Source organism: Neoarius graeffei, chromosome 15, assembly GCF_027579695.1.
Source record: "Neoarius graeffei isolate fNeoGra1 chromosome 15, fNeoGra1.pri, whole genome shotgun sequence".
NCBI lineage: Eukaryota > Metazoa > Chordata > Actinopteri > Siluriformes > Ariidae > Neoarius > Neoarius graeffei.
The window spans coordinates 42322296-42346189 of NC_083583.1; the positions used below are offsets into that span (position 1 = coordinate 42322296).

At 41.9% G+C, this 23894-nt stretch overlaps 1 protein-coding gene across 8 annotated transcripts in view; it reads left to right on the plus strand.

Moving 5' to 3' along the window:
• Positions 1 to 23894, plus strand: part of rabgap1l (RAB GTPase activating protein 1-like) — a 219520-nt gene that overhangs the window by 135941 nt on the left and 59685 nt on the right. For all 8 annotated transcript variants that reach the window (XR_009656688.1, XM_060941348.1, XM_060941347.1 and 5 more), the window contains one exon: positions 16095 to 16208. Coding sequence is in view for 7 of the 8 variants with exons in the window: in XM_060941348.1 (XP_060797331.1) it covers positions 16095 to 16208 (114 nt within the window). In the remaining variant the exon portion in view is untranslated. The remainder of the gene's footprint in view (positions 1 to 16094; positions 16209 to 23894) is intronic.

A 23894-nucleotide genomic window follows, 5' to 3' on the forward strand; every position in this document is an offset into this window, starting at 1 on the left:
AGATAAGAAGTGTCCCATTTTGTACACCACTCGCACTGTAAACCACATATATTTTCTGTTCTTATGCTGTAATGGGGTCAAGTGGGAATAGGAGCAAAACAGCAAAGTCAAAACTTTAATCTATCCCCTGGTGATCTAGTAACATTTACAGTAATCTTTTGTCATGGCTCCAGCTTTACGTGTGGATGTCATGACCGATGGTGACGTCTGGCGGTGATGTACGGTAAATGATGTGGTGATACTGCAGTTGAACTACACCTACCACCTCAATGCTAAGCAAATGGCAGCAAACTCAAAACAACAAGCAAAGAAAACCTCAGCATATATAAGCAAAAATGTTATAAATAGCCTTTGCTTGAACAAAATGTTTCAAAACTGGAAGAGAACACTCAATCGATACATAATGCGGCTCATCTGGTGTTGTGTTACTAACTAGCTGATGTCTCAACTTGGGTTTTCCACAACAATGGTCTTGCCACCACGTGACTTATGTCATATCTGGCCTCGCATGTTTTGCACGTCTCACTGATGTTCGTGCTCTTTAGCATTCCATTAAATACAGTCAGGTGAGAATACCCAATAATCCAGTATCATTCCCTGATGGAAGATGAAGTGAAAATGTATCTATTGCATGTTGATTTGACCTCTTACACTAACGGGCTTCGTATATGAAAGGGTGTTTATACACAAAGTACTGGTATGGAGGCAGGTTTTTGTTTCAACCAAGCAGGAGCCACACAGAGTAGACTGCACAACTCTGGTGTAGACCATGCATTAAATCCCAACTTTTTGGATTATATTGCAGGTTTGAAACGGAGGAATGGATGTATATTAACAATTGAGATGAAGTTGACCAGACAAAACATGAAATATCTTGGGTTCATTCTGTCTGCAGTGAAGTATAAGTCAAAGTAAATTTAGAAATCACTGCTTTCTTTTTTTTTTTTTTTAATTTGCATTTTCCATACCTTCCCAACTTTTTCTGATTTGGGGTTGTAAATAAATAAACGAATTAATGAATAATAAAATGATTGATACGTAAAGACACGTTGTGTAAAGGCAAATTTTTTTTGATAATCCAGGGTAGTGGCTCACTTTCTCGTTTTTTCTCACTTTTTATTTTCACTTTCTGTGCCTGTGGTATGCGTAGTAATGTGCTACTGCTAATGTCTGAATGTAAATTTTTTTGTACAGTCCCACCCCCATCATCCCTAATGTATTCTTGTGGCAGCTTCATGGCTTCAGACTGTGCACTTTGTCATCAGTCACTCTAAATAAGGCCCTGTCCACACGGCAACGGATTCAGGTGAATCCAATAAAATTGTTTATCGTTTCGGCCTGGCGTCCACACAGCACCGGCGTTTTGGGTGCCCCAAAACGAAATCTTTTGAGAACGGGTTCCAGAGTGGAAAGATCTGGCAACGGCGCCGTTGCGAAGTCGTCTGGATGAGTAAAACGGATTTGTTTACGAGGACGTCACAACCACATGTGCTTCACGCCGGGTAGAAGTGTAACGAACTCGATGCGAGTTGTCAACAAATCCTATAACTTGGTTCATGAAACGCGCTTACAAAATATTTTAACTGTGAATATTTGTTGTGTAATGGTGCAAAGTGAGAGAGAGAGAGAGAATAGTTCTTAGGGCAGAGTCAATCCCACCAGCAAAAATAGGGAAAAAAAGGAGCGATCTCACCTCTTCAGATGTTGGTTTAAGTCCTACAATACATTCCTCAAAAAGGGTGTAGAAGAACAAATTAATCCATCAACGTGTAGCATTCAATTTATTCCGGACCATTAAAGACGCCATCTTCCGCATAGAATCATGCGTCATCCTCGCCGCCATATTGGATGGGTCAAAGCGGAGAATAAAGATGCCTCATTCATGTGCTGCGTTTAACTGTACCAACAGGTTTGCCGTCCAAACGAGATCACATGGGATTACCTTTCACAGGTGAGACTGGAAAAATACTTTTCATTGTGTTTGGTCATTATAATGTAATTTTACGAACAGATTTTTCTGACTTTGTGGCTAATATGAAGTCTTGCGCATAATAGTTTATGCGCATGCGTCCTTACTACTTCTATTGTTCTGGTGTCTCCGAAGGGACCGTCTTACAGCGCCCCTAGAGGTGTGGCATGTGTATTGCATCGTTTTCAGCAAGCGTTGCGTTGCCATATGTACAAGTCACCAACTCGTGCCTCACAACTGCTGGATAATGCTGCCTGTGAACTAATCTGTTATTAGAGACCCTACTACAGCACGTAGTCCATTCTAAGTGCTGCCCGTGGACTCCTCTGCTTGACTGCACACTACACATCTAGTGAGATGATGAGGGGCTAATGCAGCCCTTAACACGGCCATCAGCTGTGTATTAGCCTAACTAATTGTGTGTGTGTGTGTGTGTGTGTGTGTGTGTGTGTGTGTGTGTGTGTGTGTGTGTGTGTGTTTTTATAGTGCCATTAATTTGTGACATGGGGAAATTAATGGGGTAAATGTGTTTGTGTGTGGGTATGGACATGTTTGATTAACACTCCCAGTGCAGTGGTTTTTCTGAATCCTGAAAACATAATCTGCATGCTGTCTTGTGTGTAAAACCAGATAGAAATTGTAATATGAGAGGGAATGATGGTGGCTTTCCAATTCACTGTATAGTCCAACAGCAAACAATCCACTGACAACTCACAAGCCTTACATAAGCAATAAGCAATGTGAAATAATGTATACTTTTTTTTATACAATGTCTATATTAAAGCAAGAATGTATAAATTCAGTTGTGCATTACAGTTTTTTTCAGGCCAGGGTTTCACAGGTGTATGATTGGACTGTTACCTCTTTGAAAATCCAGATTAAAATGCATTTTCTTTTTTTTTTTGTTTTGTTTTCTCTTTGCTTTCTCTTGCAGCCACTCTTTGTTTCATCTTCATAATTTTACAGGGGAAGGTGTAATCCTGATGTAATGTTGCATTCAACTAAAGGTCATAACTTGTAATTTCAAACTTCCAACTTCACAATTTTTCATCCTATTGCAGTGTTTCCCCCAAGTTTACTGTTTGGGGGGGCATGAGGATGGTCACCTGCAGGGCCCCTCCCCACGGCTCCTATTACAGAGCATTTGGACCTGAACAAACAGTTAAAGGAGTCATATTTAAGTCTTCACATTTATTATTTTAGAACAATAATTAGAACAATTTTTACCTTCTGTGCTGAGCTACAGACACAAATTTCCAAATAAAAATACTTTCATGAATGAAAGTGTTATACTGTAGTTTTTTAGAGATTAAAATGGCATATGAACCATTTATAGTTCTAATTGATTTAGAATTATAAAAGTCAGAGAGCTCATTTCTTCTTTCTGTAATTTTTCACTCATCTCTCCACTGCCTGTCACTACTTTGATTTATGTGTTGAGTGAAGAAATAGTTATAGACTGACTGCTCATTTGAAAGAACATTTAAAAAAAACAAGTTATTTTCTATGACTAGCTAACTTGAAGATGTTTACAAAGTGATCTCATATTCCAACATGATCTCACTCTGAATATTTGCTACATAATGTTAACTAATGTAATATAGACTAGAGTATGTGAAGACGTTACACTTTTTTTTATAAATGTTGCATGTCCTCCATCTTTTGCTGCTTGGGAGGTTCTGACATTGCTAGCAATTCATCTCATCTCATTATCTCTAGCCGCTTTATCGTTCTACAGGGTCGCAGGCAAGCTGGAGCCTATCCCAGCTGACTACGGGCGAAAGGCGGGGTACACCCTGGACAAGTCGCCAGGTCATCACAGGGCTGACACATAGACACAGACAACCATTCACACTCTCATTCACACCTACGGTCAATTTAGAGTCACCAGTTAACCTAACCTGCATGTCTTTGGACTGTGGGGGAAACCGGAGCACCCGGAGGAAAGGACACGGGGAGAACATGCAAACTCCGCACAGAAAGGCCCTCGCCTCGAACCCAGGACCTTCTTGCTGTGAGGCGACAGCGCTAACCACTACACCACCGTGCCGCCTTGCTAGCAATTGTTTGAATAAAATCATTTACATGCTCTTTCTGTGTGGTCCTAGTGCCTGCATGCCTGTTTTTTTTTTAGTTTTTTTTTTTTTCCGGACTTTAAAACATGTGTGGAGGGGCTTTCGGGGGGTACAGCTCCACAATATAATGGTAGGGGAAACACTGTATTAGGATGAAAATATGCGGTCACTCATCAGAGGCTCATTATGGTTTTACTGGCTAGTTTGTTGCTAACAAAAGACAAACCTTAAGGTATCAATGTTTTTTTGCCTCCAGTTTGTAGCCCAAATGCCCAGAGCCTAAAAATTATATAATTCCAAGCATCTCCTTCCTACTTTCAAGGTAAGTTAAATGCAGCATAATATAATTTTACAGAAGTATCTCTGTTCACAGTACTGTATATACCTAGACACTTTTGGGTTTAAGATTAAAAGATGAATATGATGGATCATCCGAATTTCAGCTTTCATTTCCTGATATTTACCGTACATCTCAGTGGGTTAAACAGCATAGAACATGGCACCTTTTGTTTGAACTCACCTATTTTTTCAAGTGATCAAATGTATTGGAACATGCGATTGACAGGTATTTCTTGTTGCCTAGGTGTGCCCTGTTTGATTGATTGATTCAGCAGTTAATAACACAATGTCTGTTCTTGGTTTGAGCCCTGGGTTTCACCTGTTAAGGCTGCATTTATTGTGAAAAAGGATAAACCAACATGAAGACCAGAGAGCTGTCTATGAGAGAAAAGCAAGCCATTTTGAAGCTTAGAAAAGAGGGAACTCGATCAGCATTATATAGACTGTTCTGTTAAAGGAACTGCATGGTAGATTAAACACATGGAAATGCATTTTAATCAGTAAATAAAGTGATATTTTGTTATCATACCATAAATTTCAAGCTGTAACAATCCTAGTGTGCACTAGGCACTGTGGCTCAGCTATTATTAGACATTATCATACAACTACAGAAAAAGAAAGTACACCCTCCGTCAGTTCTGTGTTTTTATTTAAAGGGCCTAAATCACTTGTGTGGTCCTCAACAGGTTCTATAAACAAACAAGTAAACTTGGGTGACAACAACAAAAACACCACCACAACATATTTCAGTATGTAGTCATTTTTCCCAAAAAGTAAACCAAAATTCAGAAATAATGTGGGGGAAAATAAGTACACCCTATAATTCAGTAACCTTTAGACACCATAGCTTGAAGTAAACATTTTCTGCAGGAGTTTATCAGTCTCTCACATCGTTTTGGAGAAATTTTGGCCCACCCTTGTTTCCTTGTTTCAGTTTATTGATGTTTGAGGGACCTTGTTTATGCATAGTTCTCCCATAGTATCTCAGTGGAGTTGAGGTCTGGATGTTGATTTGGCCATTCCAACACCTAATTTTTTTTTTCTTCTTTAGCCATTTAGATGTTGATTTGCTGGTGTACATTTTCCTGTTGGATGACCCAATTTTGATCCAGCTTAAACTTCTGGACAGATGGCCTCACCATTTTTCTCTAGAATATTCTGGTATAAAGTGGAATTCATCATTGTCTCAATGACTGCAAGTTTCCCAGGCCCTCTGGATACAAAACAAGCCCAAACCCTAAAATTAGGTGTTGGTCAGCACGGTGGTGCAGTGGTTAGCACTATCGCCTCACAGCAAGAAGGTTCTGGGTTTGAGCCCTGTGGCCGACGGGGGCCTTTCTGTGTGGAGTTTGCATGTTCTCCCCGTGTCTGCGTAGGTTTCCTCCAGGTACTCTGGTTTCCCCCACAGTCCAAAGACATGCAGTTAGGTTAACTGGCTACTCTAAGGCTACATCCACACGACAACGGCAACGAGATGTTATTTAAAAAAATATCTCGTCCATATGGGCAACGATCAGTAAAATATCAGGTCCATATGGCAACGCAACGCTTGCTGAAAACGATGCAATACACATGCCACACCTCTAGGGGGCGCTGTAAGACGGTCCCTTCGGAGACACCAGAACAATAGAAGTAGTAAGGACACATGCGCATAAACTATTATTCGTAAAATTACATTATAATGACCAAATACAATGAAAAGTATTTTTCCAGTCTCACCTGTGAAAGGTAATCCCATGTGATCTCGTTTGGACGGCAAACCTGTTGGTACAGTTAAACGCAGCACATGAATGAGGTATCTTTATTCTCCGCTTTGACCCATCCAATATGGCGGCGAGGATGACGCATGATTCTACGCGGAAGGCAGCGTCTTTAATGGTCCGGAATAAATTGAATGCTACACGTTGATGGATTAATTTGTTGTTCTACGCCCTTTTTGAGGAATGTATTGTAGGACTTAAACCAACATCTGAAGAGGTGAGATCGCTCCTTTTTTTCCCTATTTTTGCTGGCGGGATTGACTCTCTCTCTCTCTCTCTCTCTCTCTCTCTCTCTCTCTCTCTCACTCACTCACTCACTTTGCACCATTACACAATAAATATTCACAGTGAAAATATTTTGTAAGCGCGTTTCATGAACCAAGTTATAGGATTTGTTGACAACTCGCATCGAGTTTGTTACACTTCTACCCGGCGTGAAGCACTCACAGTCATGTGGTTGTGACGTCATCGTAAACAAATCCGTTCTACTCATCCAGACGACTTCGCAACGGCAACGTTGCCAGATCTTTCCACTCTGGAACCCGTTCTCAAAAGATTACGTTTTGGGGCACCCAAAACGCCGGTGCCGTGTGGACGCCAGGCCGAAACGATAAAAAATTGTATCGGATTCACCTGAATCCGTTGCCGTGTGGACAGGGCCTAAATTGCCCATAGGTGTGAATATCTGAGCTGTGTTCCATGGTCAGACATGAGTAGTATGGGGGCTGCCAGCGGCACCTTTGTATGCCTTCGACTCTGCCATGTTGAGCTGCGTCTCTCATAATTCAGCTATTCAGCTTCAAGGAAGGATGATTAGCCACTCCAAATTCATATCACTCCTCCACTACCATGCTTGACAGTTCGTTTGAGGAGTTTGTGGTGATGCACTGTTTTTTTGCTTTTCCTCAAATATGGTACTGTACATGATGACTAAACATCTCCCCCTTGGTCTCATCACTTAAAAGGATATTGTTCTAGAACTTTTGGAGTTTGTTTAGATACCGTTTTGCAAACCTAAGCCATACTTGTTCAGTCTTTATTTCTTGTGCTGTCATAAACATGCAATGTGCTTGCAGAGGCCTGTAGGTCACATGATGTAGATCTTGGGTTTTTCTTTACATCTCTAAGCATTAAACAGTCTGACCTTGGACTGAATTTGTTGGGAAGATTAGCGACAGTCTTGAAGGCTCTCCATTTGGAAACAGTCTTTCTCCCTGTAAAATGGTGAATTTCAGTTTGTTTGGAGATGGCCTTATAACCCTTCCCAAAATGATGAGCAGTAACAATTGCTTCTCTGAGGTCATGGCTGATGTTCTTTTGTTCTTGGTATGATGTAGACAGACACCTGAATGCTTCAGAACACTAAACCACCAAGAGCGTTGCTTTTATAGAGGTAGTCACTCTTCTTGATTTATTAACTAATCTTGTGCTTTTCATTTGTAACACCTGGCCACTAATTATTTCCTTAACAATGCTGGAAGTAGAAAGAGTGTACTTAATTTTTCACACCCGGTTTCTGAATGTTGGTTTACTTTTGGGAACCAGAGAGTTGTTATTTAAGCCCTGATAAATAAATAACATAATTGTGAACGAGGGTGGACTTTCTTTTTCTCATTACTGTATATAAAACAAAACCAATCTACACTTCTACTTCATATATTATTTAACCAAGTGATGGCTAGTTTATTACTCCTGCTTGACCTTTAATTTCTAAGTAGGATTCTCATTGTCACTACTGGTTGAGTAAGTAGAACTAATTTGTGTTTAAAACCCTTCATGGCTAAAATAATCAAGGTTTTTCAATCATCTTGTGTTTTTGTAGTGGCCACCTTGACTGGAGTTCGAAACCTTTTATCTAGTTCATTGATTCTGAATGAGAGTATTCTGTGTCGAGGGTTATCGTTTAATCTGACCTCTGGTCAGCGTTATCTGAGGTTGATCGTATCACTGTTTCAAACTGGAATGAAACAGAACTGACAGTCAAAGCTGCATTGCTCAGACACGGTTTCTTAGCAGCAAGGGAGGCTTTTTATAGACCACTAAGCGTCTCTAATTTTCCGAGTGGCAGCAAAAGCCCACGGGTGAAGTGGGAGATGTCCACCGCCATCTGCCTGCTCTTTGTCCCTCACAGTAGAATCCTATTGAAGGCAGCAGACTTTGTTCTGCTGCTTACTTTGCTTTGCTTCCTCCCCTTCACCTTTTACCGCCTATGCCTTTTTCCATTTTCTGCCTTCTCTTCTCACTGCATCAGCTCAGGTCTTTTTGTGACCCTTCTGTTAAAGGAACTGCATGGAAGATTAAACACACAAATAGGTTTGGCTTTTCAAGTCTGCTGTTATTTGTTGTGACCATAAGCTCTCAAGGTGATAAATTTATCATAAAGATGTAGATAAAATTATAGTGTAAACCTTTCTGACCACCATGTCCTTTTTTCTTTCACATTTTCTCATTTAAAAAAAAGAGAAAATTCTAATTTAAAATGGCCTCAGAACAAGCAGTCGTTTTGAAAAGCTGATTCAGTAGTGTCTGTCAGAAGCTGTAATCATATTACAACCCCGATTCCAAAAAAGTTGGGACAAAGTACAAATTGTAAATAAAAACAGAATGCAATAATTTACAAATCTCAAAAACTGATATTGTATTCACAATAGAACATAGACAACATATCAAATGTCGAAAGTGAGACATTTTGAAATTTCATGCCAAATATTGGCTCATTTGAAATTTCATGACAGCAACACATCTCAAAAAAGTTGGGACAGGGGCAATAAGAGGCTGGAAAAGTTCAGGGTACAAAAAAGGAACAGCTGGAGGACCAAATTGCAACTCATTAGGTCAATTGGCAATAGGTCATTAACATGACTGGGTATAAAAAGAGCATCTTGGAGTGGCAGCGGCTCTCAGAAGTAAAGATGGGAAGAGGATCACCAACCCCCCTAATTCTGCACCGACAAATAGTGGAGCAATATCAGAAAGGAGTTCGACAGTGTAAAATTGCAAAGAGTTTGAACATGTCATCCACAGTGCATAATATCATCAAAAGATTCAGAGAATCTGGAAGAATCTCTGTGCGTAAGGGTCAAGGCCGGAAAACCATACTGGGTGCCCGTGATCTTCGGGCCCTTAGACGGCACTGCATCACATACAGACATGCTTCTGTATTGGAAATCACAAAATGGGCTCAGGAATATTTCCAGAGAACTTTATCTGTGAACACAATTCACCGTGCCATCCGCCGTTGCCAGCTAAAACTCGATAGTTCAAAGAAGAAGCCGTATCTAAACATGATCCAGAAGCACAGACGTCTTCTCTGGGCTAAGGCTCATTTAAAATGGACTGTGGAAAACTGTTCTGTGGTCAGACGAATCAAAATTTGAAGTTCTTTATGGAAATCAGGGACGCCGTGTCATTCGGACTAAAGAGGAGAAGGACGACCCAAGTTGTTCTCAGCGCTCAGTTCAGAAGCCTGCATCTCTGATGGTATGGGGTTGCATTAGTGCGTGTGGCATGGGCAGCTTACACATCTGGAAAGACACCATCAATGCTGAAAGGTATATCCATGTTCTAGAGCAACATGTGCTCCCATCCAGACGACGTCTCTTTCAGGGAAGACCTTGCATTTTCCAACATGACAATGCCAAACCACATACTGCATCAATTACAGCATCATGGCTGCGTAGAAGAAGGGTCCGGGTACTGAACTGGCCAGCCTGCAGTCCAGATCTTTCACCCATAGAAAACATTTGGCGCATCATAAAATGGAAGATACGACAAAAAAGACCTAAGACAGTTGAGCAACTAGAATCCTATATTAGACAAGAATGGGTTAACATTCCTATCCCTAAACTTGAGCAACTTGTCTCCTCAGTCCCCAGACGTTTACAGACTGTTGTAAAGAGAAAAGGGGATGTCTCACAGTGGTAAACATGGCCTTGTCCCAACTTTTTTGAGATGTGGTGTTGTCATGAAATTTAAAATCACCTAATTTTTCTCTTTAAATGATACATTTTCTCAGTTTAAACATTTGATATGTCATCTATGTTCTATTCTGAATAAAATATGGAATTTTAAAACTTCCACATCATTGCATTCCGTTTTTATTTACAATTTGTACTTTGTCCCAACTTTTTTGGAATCGGGATTGTAATATTAACAACTCATGTATTAACATTATATATATTTTTTTAAATATATACATCCTTTATAAAGATGAAATTAATTGGATAAAAAAAATGAAAACAAACTTTCCCCTTTCCCACAGCTGACCTCACCCTCTGCTAAAATTAGCTGTATTAAGTTAAATTAACTATAATGCACGGATTTTTATGAAAAGTAGCAGAGACGAGCAGTTCTGTTACAGCTGTGGATGGATCTAATTTCTAGATTCTACATTTCCAGATGCATTGCATGGGCTAGAATCATGTTTAAAAAATGCAAACTCTAACTTAAATACACTGCATTAAACAGTGATAATGTAACAGTAAAGGTTTGAGTACTCTATAATGGAACTCTTTCTCAGAGCAATGCGTTGTGATGATCATAGTCCAATACAGTACACTGTGGCTAAGACAATACTGCTCCTTTGTTTTTCAATTAAAATTTGTTCACTAATAAATCACTCACTTCTCGATTATCCCGTCCACTTCCTTGTTCAGCTGACTGCTCTTTGATAAAGCTAAATAGTGAAGCATAAGGACTTGAAATGAAACGGTACAGGTGAGAGAAGAAATACTGCCTGTCTTCCTCTCTGGAGTCAGTTGATAAATGACACTTTAGATTTGCAGTGACATGTGCCATTAATTGAATCAAACTGTTCATAACTCGCCCCGTCAAAGAGATTTCGGCCATCCATATCTGGTGTTAAATGACGCCTGGAAGTTTGAGGTGGTCAATTGATGATGGCACTGTGGTCTAACGTAGGTGTCCGAGTGTGTTTTTAACGTGAACATGATTTGCTGAATATGTGATCTGGTTGAGTATGAGATTGGGAGGCCCATTCTTTATTCACAGATGCATTAAAAGTGCATAGAATGGAATATGTATATTTACCTTTGCATAGATGAGGAGTTCAGTACATGGACCTGACATACCATGAGTCTCAAACACTGTTGTCTCCTCTTTCGAATACAAATAATGCATATGTAAAAGAGGGCAGTAAAATGGGCCAATTCCAAAATCCTGGTGTTTTGTAACAGTCCAGACTCATCAGTATTCATGACCCAACATTTGCATACACTAACCAGCTTTCTAGCCCAGGCACTATTACTTCTGCTTCCGGCGCCAGTGGCCACCACACCAGTAGCTCCGTCCTAAATTTCCTTAGGGGTCAATAAAGTATCTGTCTGTCTATTTAATTATCTATCATGGACCTGCACAGCTGAAACTTACAGTTTTGCAGGTATTGTGAAGAATGGCAAACTCACTACAGGGCTGTATGGTGCAACATACAGTATATGTTGCACATGCTATGAAAAAATCAGTCCAGTGAATGAATTTACCACAGTAACACCAACACGATACAGTTGTGAGAGAGACAGAGCTGCTTGTTTGTGTGAAGTGAGGGTTTGTGTGCTTGTGTGTGAGGTAAATCTCTAATGCATCGCTATTGTACTTGGTAGTTGTTGTCTGTCACATGATTAAAATCATGTTTCTATCTGCACAGTCCATACATCCAACACCAAACCCCACCATTCCTACCGACTCCCTGTTTCCTCAGAGAGTCAAGCTGGTTAGCAGTGTTAAGCAGTAGCTTTGCTACAGGTACTGGCATTACTAGTTTAACTATCTTTTTCAGTAGTTTGATGGTAACGGCGCTGTTTTCTGAATCAAGTGGTAGGTTTGTAGGTTTCCTAGATCTAAGGTATATCATATATATGATGGTCACACTTGACCACTGACTTACATTCCCCATTCCCTGTATTAGGGGCATCTGTACATCTGTTCATTTTGGTAATTATCCAGTCAGCCAGTTATATGGAACTGCATGTGCAGTGCATGAAATCCCATAGATACAGGGCAAGAGCTTCAGTAAAAGTTCACATCAAATATCAGAAAAAGGGGGATTTTCACTCACAACACTCTAGAGTTGACACCAAATGGTACAAAAAAAGAAGGAAAAAGAAAATCCAGTGGGCAGAAGTTCTACATGCAGAAATACCTTGCTGTCTGAGGACTGATGAGAAGGTTATAATCATTCAAATAACCACTCTTTACAACTGTGCTGAGCAGAAATGCAGCTCAGAATGCACCTCTTGTCAAACCTTGAGACAGATGGGTAAAAATAGCAGAAGACCATGTCAGGTTCTCTTCCTGTCAGCCAAGGCCAGGAATCTGACATTACAATAGGCACAGACTCGCCCAAGCTAGACAAAAAAACTTTACCTGGTCTTTTTCCAATCTTGATCTCAGAGCAAGATATTTTCTGATAAAAGTAGTAATTTAAATCACATTTTAGCATAAAGCAACTCTTCGCAATGCCTGAGGAACTGTTGATTCGGCTGTGCAGACTCATGGTAATGACAGCCTTTAGACTTGAATGTGGGCTAGTATATGCAAATTTTGGGGTGTGATTATTCACAAGTCTGGACTGTTACGAAACACACCAGGATTTTAGAATCGGCCTGTTTTACCACCCTATTTTGCATACACGTGATTTATATTTGAAAGAGGAGACAGCAGAGTTTGAGGTTCATGGTATGTCAATGTACTGAACTCTCCTTTTTTTTTAGCTATGCCAAGGTAAATGCAGATTTCCATTCTATGGCACCTTATATAGAACATTTCATGAGAGCTACAGTCTGAAAAACACCACAGACTGCTAGTGAAATTATCTTGCTGCATGGACAGATATTTTTACTTGATTTGACATCTTGGAATAAGTTGGTTGCAATCTAGAACTAGGTTTAATAATCTCAGAATTGTTGTCTTGCATTCTAATAGGAAATGCTAGATCGTTTCAACTATTTTCAAGATATTTTCACTTGCTAAGATATCATTTTTTGCAGTGCATTTAGGTAGAATATTATAAGAAATGCTTAAGTAAGATTTTATCTTTAATCCAAAAAAACCCTCAAAATTCCAAAAACCTCAGAAGTTCTCTGGGAAAACCCTCATAGTAGCTAAGAAAATGTAATGTGGCTTCAAGACTGCTTACTACTGATGAATACTCTTGAGTGATTATAAACTTCAACACAAACAGATCAGAGAGAATGATGACCGTGATGACAATTGATGGTGCTTTTTTGAAAGCTATTTTAGCAAAGCACTTGCCATCCATTTCCATCTCTGAGCAGTTGTGCTGTAATACTGTTTCAGAAGTGTCAAAAGCAGCTGCATTTCTCTGCTGATATTTCGCAGTAAATAGATGTTACATTCATGCATGCTATTGAATTGTATTCATTCCAAGGCTTCGGCCCTAGTGCTTTATTCTCAAACTAACAAATTGCTTGTGACCGCTATGTGTCTGTTATGCTCACAGTGAGCGAGAAAGAGAGAGAAGGAGAGAAATGCATCTGTCAGAGCTGAAGCCTTTTATCTGCAGCTCTACAGTGTGTGCCTTCCAGAAGCTCATTCTGTCCAGGAAGCACTTTAGGGCAGTTTTCTCTCGAGGAGCTCCACACTTGAACCGCTCCCAAACACCCAGAACCGACATGCTTCAAAAAGTCTATCTCAATGTCCATTTCAGAAATGCGTCATTCAAACACTGTCTCCTCAAGCCTTCTTTTTATGATTGGCTCCTTCTGTAATAGCACAAATTGTCATTAATTTGTGTTCTTGTTTATAACGTGCATATACATGCATCATTATAGTCCTTTACAATGTTACATTTTTATAATATATATCAGGAATTTCAATATGCCTTCCTGTGTCCTTGGTATATGGAAACCCTTCTGTAATGTATTGTGTAATAAATAATTACATAAGCATTTGAATAACGAGACTCAGGACTGCGAATCTTGCATACCTTGAAGTTTGTCCACTGGGATAACAGATATTAAACATGCTCACCTGTAGAAAAACCTGTTGGCTTATTATTTATTAGATTGTTATACCGGGGGCGGCACAGTGGTGTAGTGGTTAGCGCTGTCGCCTCACAGCAAGAAGGTCTGGGTTCGAGCCCCGTGGCCGGCGAGGGCCTTTCTGTGCGGAGTTTGCATGTTCTCCCCGTGTCTGCGTGGGTTTCCTCCGGGTGCTCCGGTTTCCCCCACAGTCCAAAGACATGCAGGTTAGGTTAACTGGTGACTCTAAATTGACCGTAGGTGTGAATGTGAGTGTGAATGGTTGTCTGTGTCTGTGTCAGCCCTGTGATGACCTGGCGACTTGTCCAGGGTGTACCCCGCCTTTCGCCCGTAGTCAGCTGGGATAGGCTCCAGCTTGCCTGCGACCCTGTAGAACAGGATAAAGCGGCTAGAGATAATGAGATGAGATTGTTATACCTAATAAACTGTCAGCCGAGGCTCTGATTTAATAAGATCCTAAAGAGTGTAATTTGTGCATGGATGTGTACTTTGACAAAGTTCTGGCAGGCTCGATCACAAAAAGGCCCCCAGAAGAGTGAACTGAATCATGACACGTGTAATAATGTTCAGTCAATAACCTGTACATCTGCTTATTCATGCAGTTATCCAGTCAGCCAGTGTGGCAGCAGTACACTGCATAAAATCATGCAGATAGTGGTCAAAAGCTTCATTTAATTTTGACATCAAATATCAGAATGGGTGTAGGGTGGAGGGAGTTGAGTCATCTCAGTTACTTTGACTGTGGCAGGGTTGTTGGTAACACACAGGTCAGATCACAATATCAATATTACATCATATCCCAGTTCCACTATTAATACTCATTACATTGGCATGGTTTCATTCAGATAATTTGGTGGCTTATTTGGATAGAGCTTGATCATGTGCTAAGTTGAAATTTACTGGTATGTAGTCAGTGATGCACATCAGTTTGATAGCCATTATGTGTCACAAGGCTCAAGCTTCTGAGCTTGGTAAAGCTACTGGATTCTAAGGTTATGGCCACTTCATTCCTTCTTTTATTCTGGTTTGCTTTCAGCAGCATGCCCAGTTGTTTTTTGGGCTGATCTGAAATTTCGTTTCATATAAAATGAAAACATCACACAACCAAGTAAAAACTCTAGTTATTGTGAATAACCCTGATCTTTTTTGCATACTGTACCAATGTGCTGACAGTGAATTCTCAAGGTCTTCAAGTGATTTCTGAATGCATTGAAAGTAAACACTGTGTACGCTTTGTCATTTATCTATCAAACGCTCAGCACAGTGAAACGAAAAGTTCTCTCTCCATCAGTCTGAGCTGTGTAAACACTTCAGGATTAAATGTTTATTCTCTTTCTCAGGGACTTTCTGCTTTTCACTTTTGTTTTATTGACTACAAACGTATCAGCCTGACTCTTTCTGCTGTCAAGTGCAATGCAGCAAACAGCTGTAAGGAGGAAAAGTAGTTTTGTAAACTATCTGTACATTGCATGTATTGACACCTTGTGGTGATTTTTAGTAGTCGTGTGGAGTCTCATTTAAACGCTTTCCTCTGGCTGACTTCTTTTCCATACATTGTACAGATTTTTATAGTTTATATTTACAGCTGTCATTCTCCTGCAGAATAAATCGAGTCATAATTAGATAAGTTTATGGAGAGGAAATACAGTAGCAACTTGCTTCTGTGCAGAGGACAGTGGTCATACATTTAATTACTCTGCATTGTCCTCACTGTGGTGAAAAGTTATTAGACCCTGTTAATAACTGCTTGCGCTTATATTTACAGGCGTGAAAGTGCTGTAAATCTCAGTGTAGACTTGGCATCATCCCCACCCACCAATTAGCCTATTGTAGACTGCTATTTTCAGCTGTAGTCTTACAAGGATGAAGCCACCAGGCAACTGCATTACAACATGTCCTTTCTCTGTTTTTGGTTTTGTGATGTGACCTCCAGGACTCACCACAGGAAGGTGTTATTACCAGAGACATCCATCGCACCTTCCCCGCTCATGACTACTTCAAGGACTCGGATGGTGACGGCCAAGATTCGCTCTACAAGATCTGTAAGGTGAGCCATAATAATGGTGGAGGCTTTCTTGTAGAACAGAAATAGCACAGCATTAATCTACAAGCTCTAACTGTCCAGCTTTGATTTCTTCCAGATTTCTTTTAGGTGATATTTACATAACAGGTCTTTATTGCTTTTCTTTTTAGCCAGATGGTTCAAATTTGCATTTGTAAATCCCACAGAGTTGTTGAGGGTTTGTTTTTTGTTTTGTTTTTTCATTGATCAGAAGGTATAAATATTCTATAACAGCAGCTCTGACGATGGTTCTGGCTGTAATTCAAATCGCAGCTTTTTATTAATGTGTCAATTCTAATATGATGCCATTTTTGTTGTGAAAACAAGCAGAAGCCATGCCTGATCAGTGTTCCAGCCAGTTTATTTTACCAGGGCGTCATGCCCTGCCCTCCAGAACTTGCTCCCTGCCCTCAAATACTAACACCATGCCCAAATGTATATGTACCCTACATAGAAGTGCCCTTGACATACGTTCTGCCACAGAAACAAAGTGTGCGCTTTCTGAGTAATGAATGTTGCCGATTTCCAGTGAAATTAACACATGCTGACCAATCACAGCACGCTATTAGTGTAGGTCATGCTCTGTCTTATTAGCAGAGCTCCTTGCAATTAAAAAAAAAAAAAGAATTATTTGGTAACATCTTTTTCCGTTCGTCTTAGGCATAGGTCGCGTTAACCGACAATTGTCCGTCATTGACGGATTTTTTTTAGCTATGACGGAAAAATCTGAAGGCCGTCGGTCATTTTGACGGATGTTTACCGTTACCATTACCAATAACAATAATAGCCTAATAATAACAATAATAAAACATAATGAAACACAATTGAAATGATTGGCAAGTTGTGGCAGAGTTTTCTTACATACAGTATACATATCACTGCCGTCACTTTCAATCTGAGCCGACGTTGCGGCAGTCTTGATGTTCAGTGCATAGGCTACTCATGTATACATTGTAGCCACTGCGCAAGGCTGTCCCCCCCCCATCGCGCTCCTGACTGCGCTCTGACTTCTCTAACCACTAGCACAGTGAGATGTATTAATGTTTCCCTTCTCTGCAGAAGACGCGTTATTTTTGCTATTAAAAAAAGAGATGCATTGGGTTGTGTGTGTCGTTTCCCTGCCTGTACAATAGCGCTCATTTAGGCTAGTTGTTTTCTTGTTTTTAAAATGAGAAAAATGTCGATTTATTGTATTCTTCCCCAGCAAGCTTAGGAAGCTTAGAAACATCACTGCTCGAATATCTGCTAAACTATCATTTTAATGAGAGCACGGGTAGACAAACTAACATTTAAACATAACTTCGTTTTATTTAAGACCTTCCGTGTCAGGTTCCAGGCTCCGCCGAGCCGAGACGCGGGGTGCAGCTGCACCACTGGTGCAGAAAGACCGCATGCTGCAGGATTTCCTCCCTATGAAGAGAGTACTAGCAGGGTCGGGAAATCCAACTTTCAGAGGCTCTTGCCGGCTTCTGATCACTTCCCTGGGAGAAATGTTTCCCGACTTCAGAACTTTGGCTGAAGTGGCGCTGGTTATTCCAGTCTCCAGTGTCGCAGCAGAGCGCGGGTTCAGCCTTCAGAATAAAATTAAAACGTCAATGAGAAGTCGTCTGTCCGAGGCAAAGACGCAAAATTTAATGACAATTGCCTCGGCAGCAGTCTCCATTGACGACTTTGATTATGCACAAGCGAGCTCCCAATTTAAATCCATGCGGGCCAGAAGGAAGGTTTGAGCTCACGCAAACAGGTCAAATTAGATTGTCACTTAAATCGTTGTAGTGGACTGTTCATATTTTAACTGCAATTGTCTTGCTACGTTGTAAAATAACATTGTTCATATGCCCGTTAAGGCACAACAGCCGCAATGGTTTTAGCGGAGGGAAAATGGGTTCACAAGTGACCGAACGTCAGAATCTCTGTTCATCTTTTTGCATCATAAATACATAAATGATTAAATAATACAAGCTTGTTCTGTGAATTAATTTTTAAATGAAAATGAGTCCATGAAAACACAAGTCATTAAATATATAGCATTTATAGCCTATATACATTGTCATTTAAAAGTTAAAATAAAATGACAGATAATAATGGACAATGACGGAATTTTTACGACCCTGTCCGTCAAAATGACGGACAATGAAAAAGTCTAACATAACCACTGGTCTTAGGGGATGATGGCGTAGCACTAGGTGCTGTTGCACTTTGTAGAGTGGCTGAATAGGCCGACTCTGGAGTGGCAGTCTCTCACGCATGTGGCACAAACAAATTCAGATGGAGCTCTTGAGGATGTTGCTCTCGCTTTACGATCGGCTCTTTTCGTTTTGAGATGCTCGTTCCTGTCCCTTTCAGCTTTCTGCAAGCCGTTTCTCACACAAGCCCTCCAAGACTCTCGTGAGGCCGCGATGTTCTCCCAGGTATTAGGGTTGATACCCACCAATTTCAGGTCCCTTTTGCACACATCCTTGAAGCAGAGGTGAAGTCTTCCAACAGGATGAGTCCCTTCGCGCAATTCCCCGTACAAGATATCCTTGGGAATGCGCCCCGAGTCCATACGGTGCCCGTGTCCTAGCCACCTGAGACGGCTTTGGATCAGAAGAGTGTTGATGCTTGGAATGCCAGCACATTCGAGAACCTCTGTGTTGGTCAGTCTGTCCTGCCAAGAGATGTTTTGGATGCGCCTGAGGCAGCGGAGATGGAAGCTGTTAAGCCGTTTTTCTTGTCTGGCATATGGTGCCCAAGACTCACTTGCCATACAGTAGAATGGAAAGAACACAAGCTTGGTACATGCGAAGTTTGGTGTTTGAAGATAACTGGCGGTTGGACCAAACTCTCTTGTTCAGTCTTGCCATGACACCTGTGGCTTTACCGATTCTTGCACCGACTTCCCTCTCCTTGGATGCTGAACTGGTGATCATTGAACCCAGATATGTAAAGCTGTCGACTGCCTCTACGTAGCTGTCATCAGTGACTATGGCTGGAGGGGAGTCAGCACTCTGCGCAAGAATGTTAGTCTTCTTGATGCTAATCATTAGCCCGAACTCTTTACAGGCGTAGGAGAAGCAATCCACCATCGTTGAAGTTGGAGGCCAGCCTCGGTGTGAGAGCAGTGCTGTGTCGTCAGCAAACAGCTCACGAATGAGGACCTCCTTAACTTTCATCTTAGTGCGGAGCCTGGCAAGGTTAAAAAGCCTACCGTCTGTTCTGGTGCAGATATAGATGCTCTTGTCACAGTCACCAAATGTGAAATCGAGGCGCGTAGAGAAGAATATCCCGAAGAGAGTTGGTGCCAGAACACAGCCCTGCCTTACTCCGCTGCTCACTGGGAATGAATCAGAAGTTGCTCCATTGAAGCGGACTGTGCTTCGCATGTCATCGTGGAAAGATGTAACCATGTTGTAAAGTTTCGGGGGACAGACAATTTTCTTGAGGATTGCAAAAAGACCACTTCTACTGACTAGATTAAAGGCCTTCGTAAGGTCGATGAAGGCAATGTAGAGAGACTGCTGCTGTTCCTGGCATTTCTCCTGAAGCTGGCGTAGTGCGATCATCATATCCATTGTAGATCTCTAAACCCACATTGTGACTCTGGATAGACACGCATAGCAAGAGGTTGCAGGCATCCCAGGATGACGAGCACATTCTTTCCCGACGATGACAAGGAGTGTGATTCCGTGGAAGTTGTTGCAGTCGCCGTGGTCACCTTTGTTCTTGTAGAGGGTGACAAGAAGTGAATCACACATGTCTTGTGGGATGCAGCCCTCCTCCCAGCAGAGACATAGCAGCTCATAGAGGTATGGCAATAGGGTCGGCATACCAGACTTCAGTACTTCAGGTGGAATGCCATCGTTCCCTGCAGCCTTCCCGCTAGTGAGATGGTTGATAGCTTTACTGAGCTCATCCATAGTTGGCAGTTGGTCAAGTTCCTTCATGACTGTGAAGTTTGGTAGGGAAGATAGGGCAGTATCAGTGACCATGTGTGTGCTGTACAGCTCAAGGTAGTGCTCAACCCATCATTGAAGTTGCTTGCGTGGGTCTGTGATGATATTCCCATTCTTTAGACTTAAGGGGGGGTGGTTTTAGTGGGCATAGGACCTATCTCTGCTTTGATGCCCTCGTACATTCCCCGTGCATTCCTGTTTGCAGCTGCTGTCTCAGTTTTACAACACAACCTAAGCCAGTAGTCATTTGTGCAGCGGCATGCAGTCTGCTGTGCAACACTCCGTGCAGCCTTGAGAGCATCGCATATGGTGGGGCAGGGGCTTTGTTTGTAGGCCAGCAGTGATTTCGCTTCAGTTACTGGTTGCATAACTTGCCAAGAAGCTGCATACCAGTCCACATTTCTGCGCTCCTTTTGCCCATATACTGTAAGAGCCAAGCTATAGATGGCGTCGTGGAGCTTAGACCACTTAGAATCAACAGCGACATCGCTGACAGTGGTGTTCTCCATAGTTGTGTTGAAAGAATCTATAAACTTCTGCTTTTTCACAGTATTGTCGATGCAGCAGGTGTTGATGCGAGCTAGGTCCTTGATTTTGACATGATGGATCATCTTTGGCCTCAGCTTCACTTTGCTGGCAACAAGGGAAGGGTCTGTGTTGTAATCGGCGCTGTGATGAGCGCGGGTGAGGAGGACATTTGCATAGGTCGCGCCTCCTAGTGATGACCAGATCTAGCTGGTGCCCATGGTGGGACCGGGGATGGCGCCAGGAAGTCTTGTGGATCTCCTTGCCCTTGAAATAAGTGTTGGTGAGACACAGGCTACGGAAGGAGCACAGTTTGAGTAATCACTGCCCATTTTCATTAATCTTGCCAATGCCATGGACACCTAAGCACGCAGGCCAAGATTGACCGTCTACTCCCACCCAGGCATTGAAGTCGCCTAGGAGAAATAAGCTTTCAGCAGTGGGTATCCTGGATATGGCAGCATCTAGTGCTTCATAAAACTGATCTTTGGCCTCTGGAGTTGAGTAGAGGGTCGGAGCATAAGCACTGATGATGGTTACAGGGCCTGACGATGTGGACATGCGAAGTGTGAGGATTCTGTCTGTACCACCGGATGGACTTTCAATAGAGGCAGTAACTGGGTTCTTCATAGCGAAGCCAACACCGTGATGCCTTGGCTGATCTGGTGGCAGACCTTGCCAAAAGACGATGTAGCTGGACTCTCTGATGGAACCACTATCAGGGAGGCGGGTTTCTTGCAGGCACGCGATGTTGATGTTCTGTCGTGCCAGCTTCCCGTCGATGATGGCAGTCTTGTATGCGTCGTTTATGTGCTGAAGGTCTTCAGTCAGCTCCTGGGACATACAGCCCCGATTCCAAAAAAGTTGGGACAAAGTACAAATTGTAAGTAAAAACGGAATGCAGTGATGTGGAAGTTTCAAAATTCCATATTTTATTCAGAATAGAACATAGATGACATATCAAATGTTTAAACTGAGAAAATGTATCATTTAAAGAGAAAAATTAGGTGATTTTTAAATTTCATGACAACACATCTCAAAAAAGTTGGGACAAAGCCATGTTTACCACTGTGAGACATCCCCTTTTCTCTTTACAACAGTCTGTAAACGTCTGGGGACTGAGGAGACAAGTTGCTCAAGTTTAGGGATAGGAATGTTAACCCATTCTTGTCTAATATAGGATTCTAGTTGCTCAACTGTCTTAGGTCTTTTTTTGTCGTATCTTCCGTTTTATGATGCGTTAAATGTTTTCTATGGGTGAAAGATCTGGACTGCAGGCTGGCCAGCTCAGTACCCGGACCCTTCTTCTACGTAGCCATGATGCTGTAATTGATGCAGTATGTGGTTTGGCATTGTCATGTTGGAAAATGCAAGGTCTTCCCTGAAAGAGACGTCGTCTGGATGGGAGCATATGTTGCTCTAGAACCTGGATATACCTTTCAGCATTGATGGTGTCTTTCCAGATGTGTAAGCTGCCCATGCCACACGCACTAATGCAACCCCATACCATCAGAGATGCAGGCTTCTGAACTGAGCGCTGATAACAACTTGGGTCGTCCTTCTCCTCTTTAGTCCGAATGACACAGCGTCCCTGATTTCCATAAAGAACGTCAAATTTTGATTCGTCTGACCACAGAACAGTTTTCCACTTTGCCACAGTCCATTTTAAATGAGCCTTGGCCCAGAGAAGACGTCTGAGCTTCTGGATCATGTTTAGATACGGCTTCTTCTTTGAACTATCGAGTTTTAGCTGGCAACGGCGGATGGCACGGTGAATTGTGTTCACAGAAAATGTTCTCTGGAAATATTCCTGAGCCCATTTTGTGATTTCCAATACAGAAGCATGCCTGTATGTGATGCAGTGCCGTCTAAGGGCCCGAAGATCACGAGCACCCAGTATGGTTTTCCGGCCTTGACCCTTACGCACAGAGATTCTTCCAGATTCTCTGAATCTTTTGATGATGATATGCACTGTAGATGATATGTTCAAACTCTTTGCAATTTTACACTGTCGAACTCCTTTCTGATATTGCTCCACTATTTGTCAGCGCAGAATTAGGGGGATTGGTGATTCTCTTCCCATCTTTACTTCTGAGAGCCGCTGGCACTCCAAGATGCTCTTTTTATGCCCAGTCATGTTAATGACCTATTGCAAATTGACCTAATGAGTTGCAATTTGGTCCTCCAGCTGTTCCTTTTTTGTACCTTGAACTTTTCCAGCCTCTTATTGCCTCTGTCCCAACTTTTTTGAGATGTGTTGCTGTCATGAAATTTCAAATGAGCCAATATTTGGCATGAAATTTCAAAATGTCTCACTTTCGACATTTGATATGTTGTCTATGTTCTATTGTGAATACAATATCAGTTTTTGAGATTTGTAAATTATTGCATTCTGTTTTTATTTACGATTTGTACTTTGTCCCAACTTTTTTGGAATCGGGGTTGTAGTATGAACATTCCACCTTGCGAAGCGAAGAGCTGGAGTCTTCTTATATCTTTTCATTGTTGTCTGGTGCGGATTTGCAGCCTGCTTGTCAAGGGTTGTTCTAAGCCCCACGCACCCACTGGAGCAGGCAGGCCATGGCAGAACAGCACCTTGCTGGCTGGGGACTGCCCAGCTTGAGGCGGGTGGTAGCTGTTCAATGAGATGCAATGACTACTCCCACTGTCAGAAGTGACTCCTGGTGCTTCGTTCCTGCGCCAATTGGATAGAAGCTTATCACCGGTAACTGCCACATCCCGTGTTTTGCCGATATCTTGCGACATCAATGGAGTGTCCTCTCCACGTCTGCTATGTTGCCTGGGCAAGGTTATGGAAATATTGGGCTGCCCACACATCAAGATTCCCCTCTCGGCGTTGCTGATATAATTCAAAGGAAAGGGTGAACCAATACAGTTTGGTACTGGCTCGGCTGCAGGAGTTGTTGGAAGGGGATGCAGTACATCGTCCAACTGCCTTAGGGGCTCCACTCTGGATTTTTTCAGGCTTACTACGACAAGACAGCCGGGAGGGGGAAATCACTCTTCGTCTGGTCCCTACCCTTCGACCAATACGGCATGGCGGCCCTACGAGGAGCATGGCGCTCCAGCCGACATAGCTCTAGGGGTCATTGGGATACGCAAACTGCCCCACCATGTTAAGGCGGTGATCCCAAGTGAGGCAGAACTGTATTTGCCAACACAATTTACGGAAAATATTCATGACCGTTTC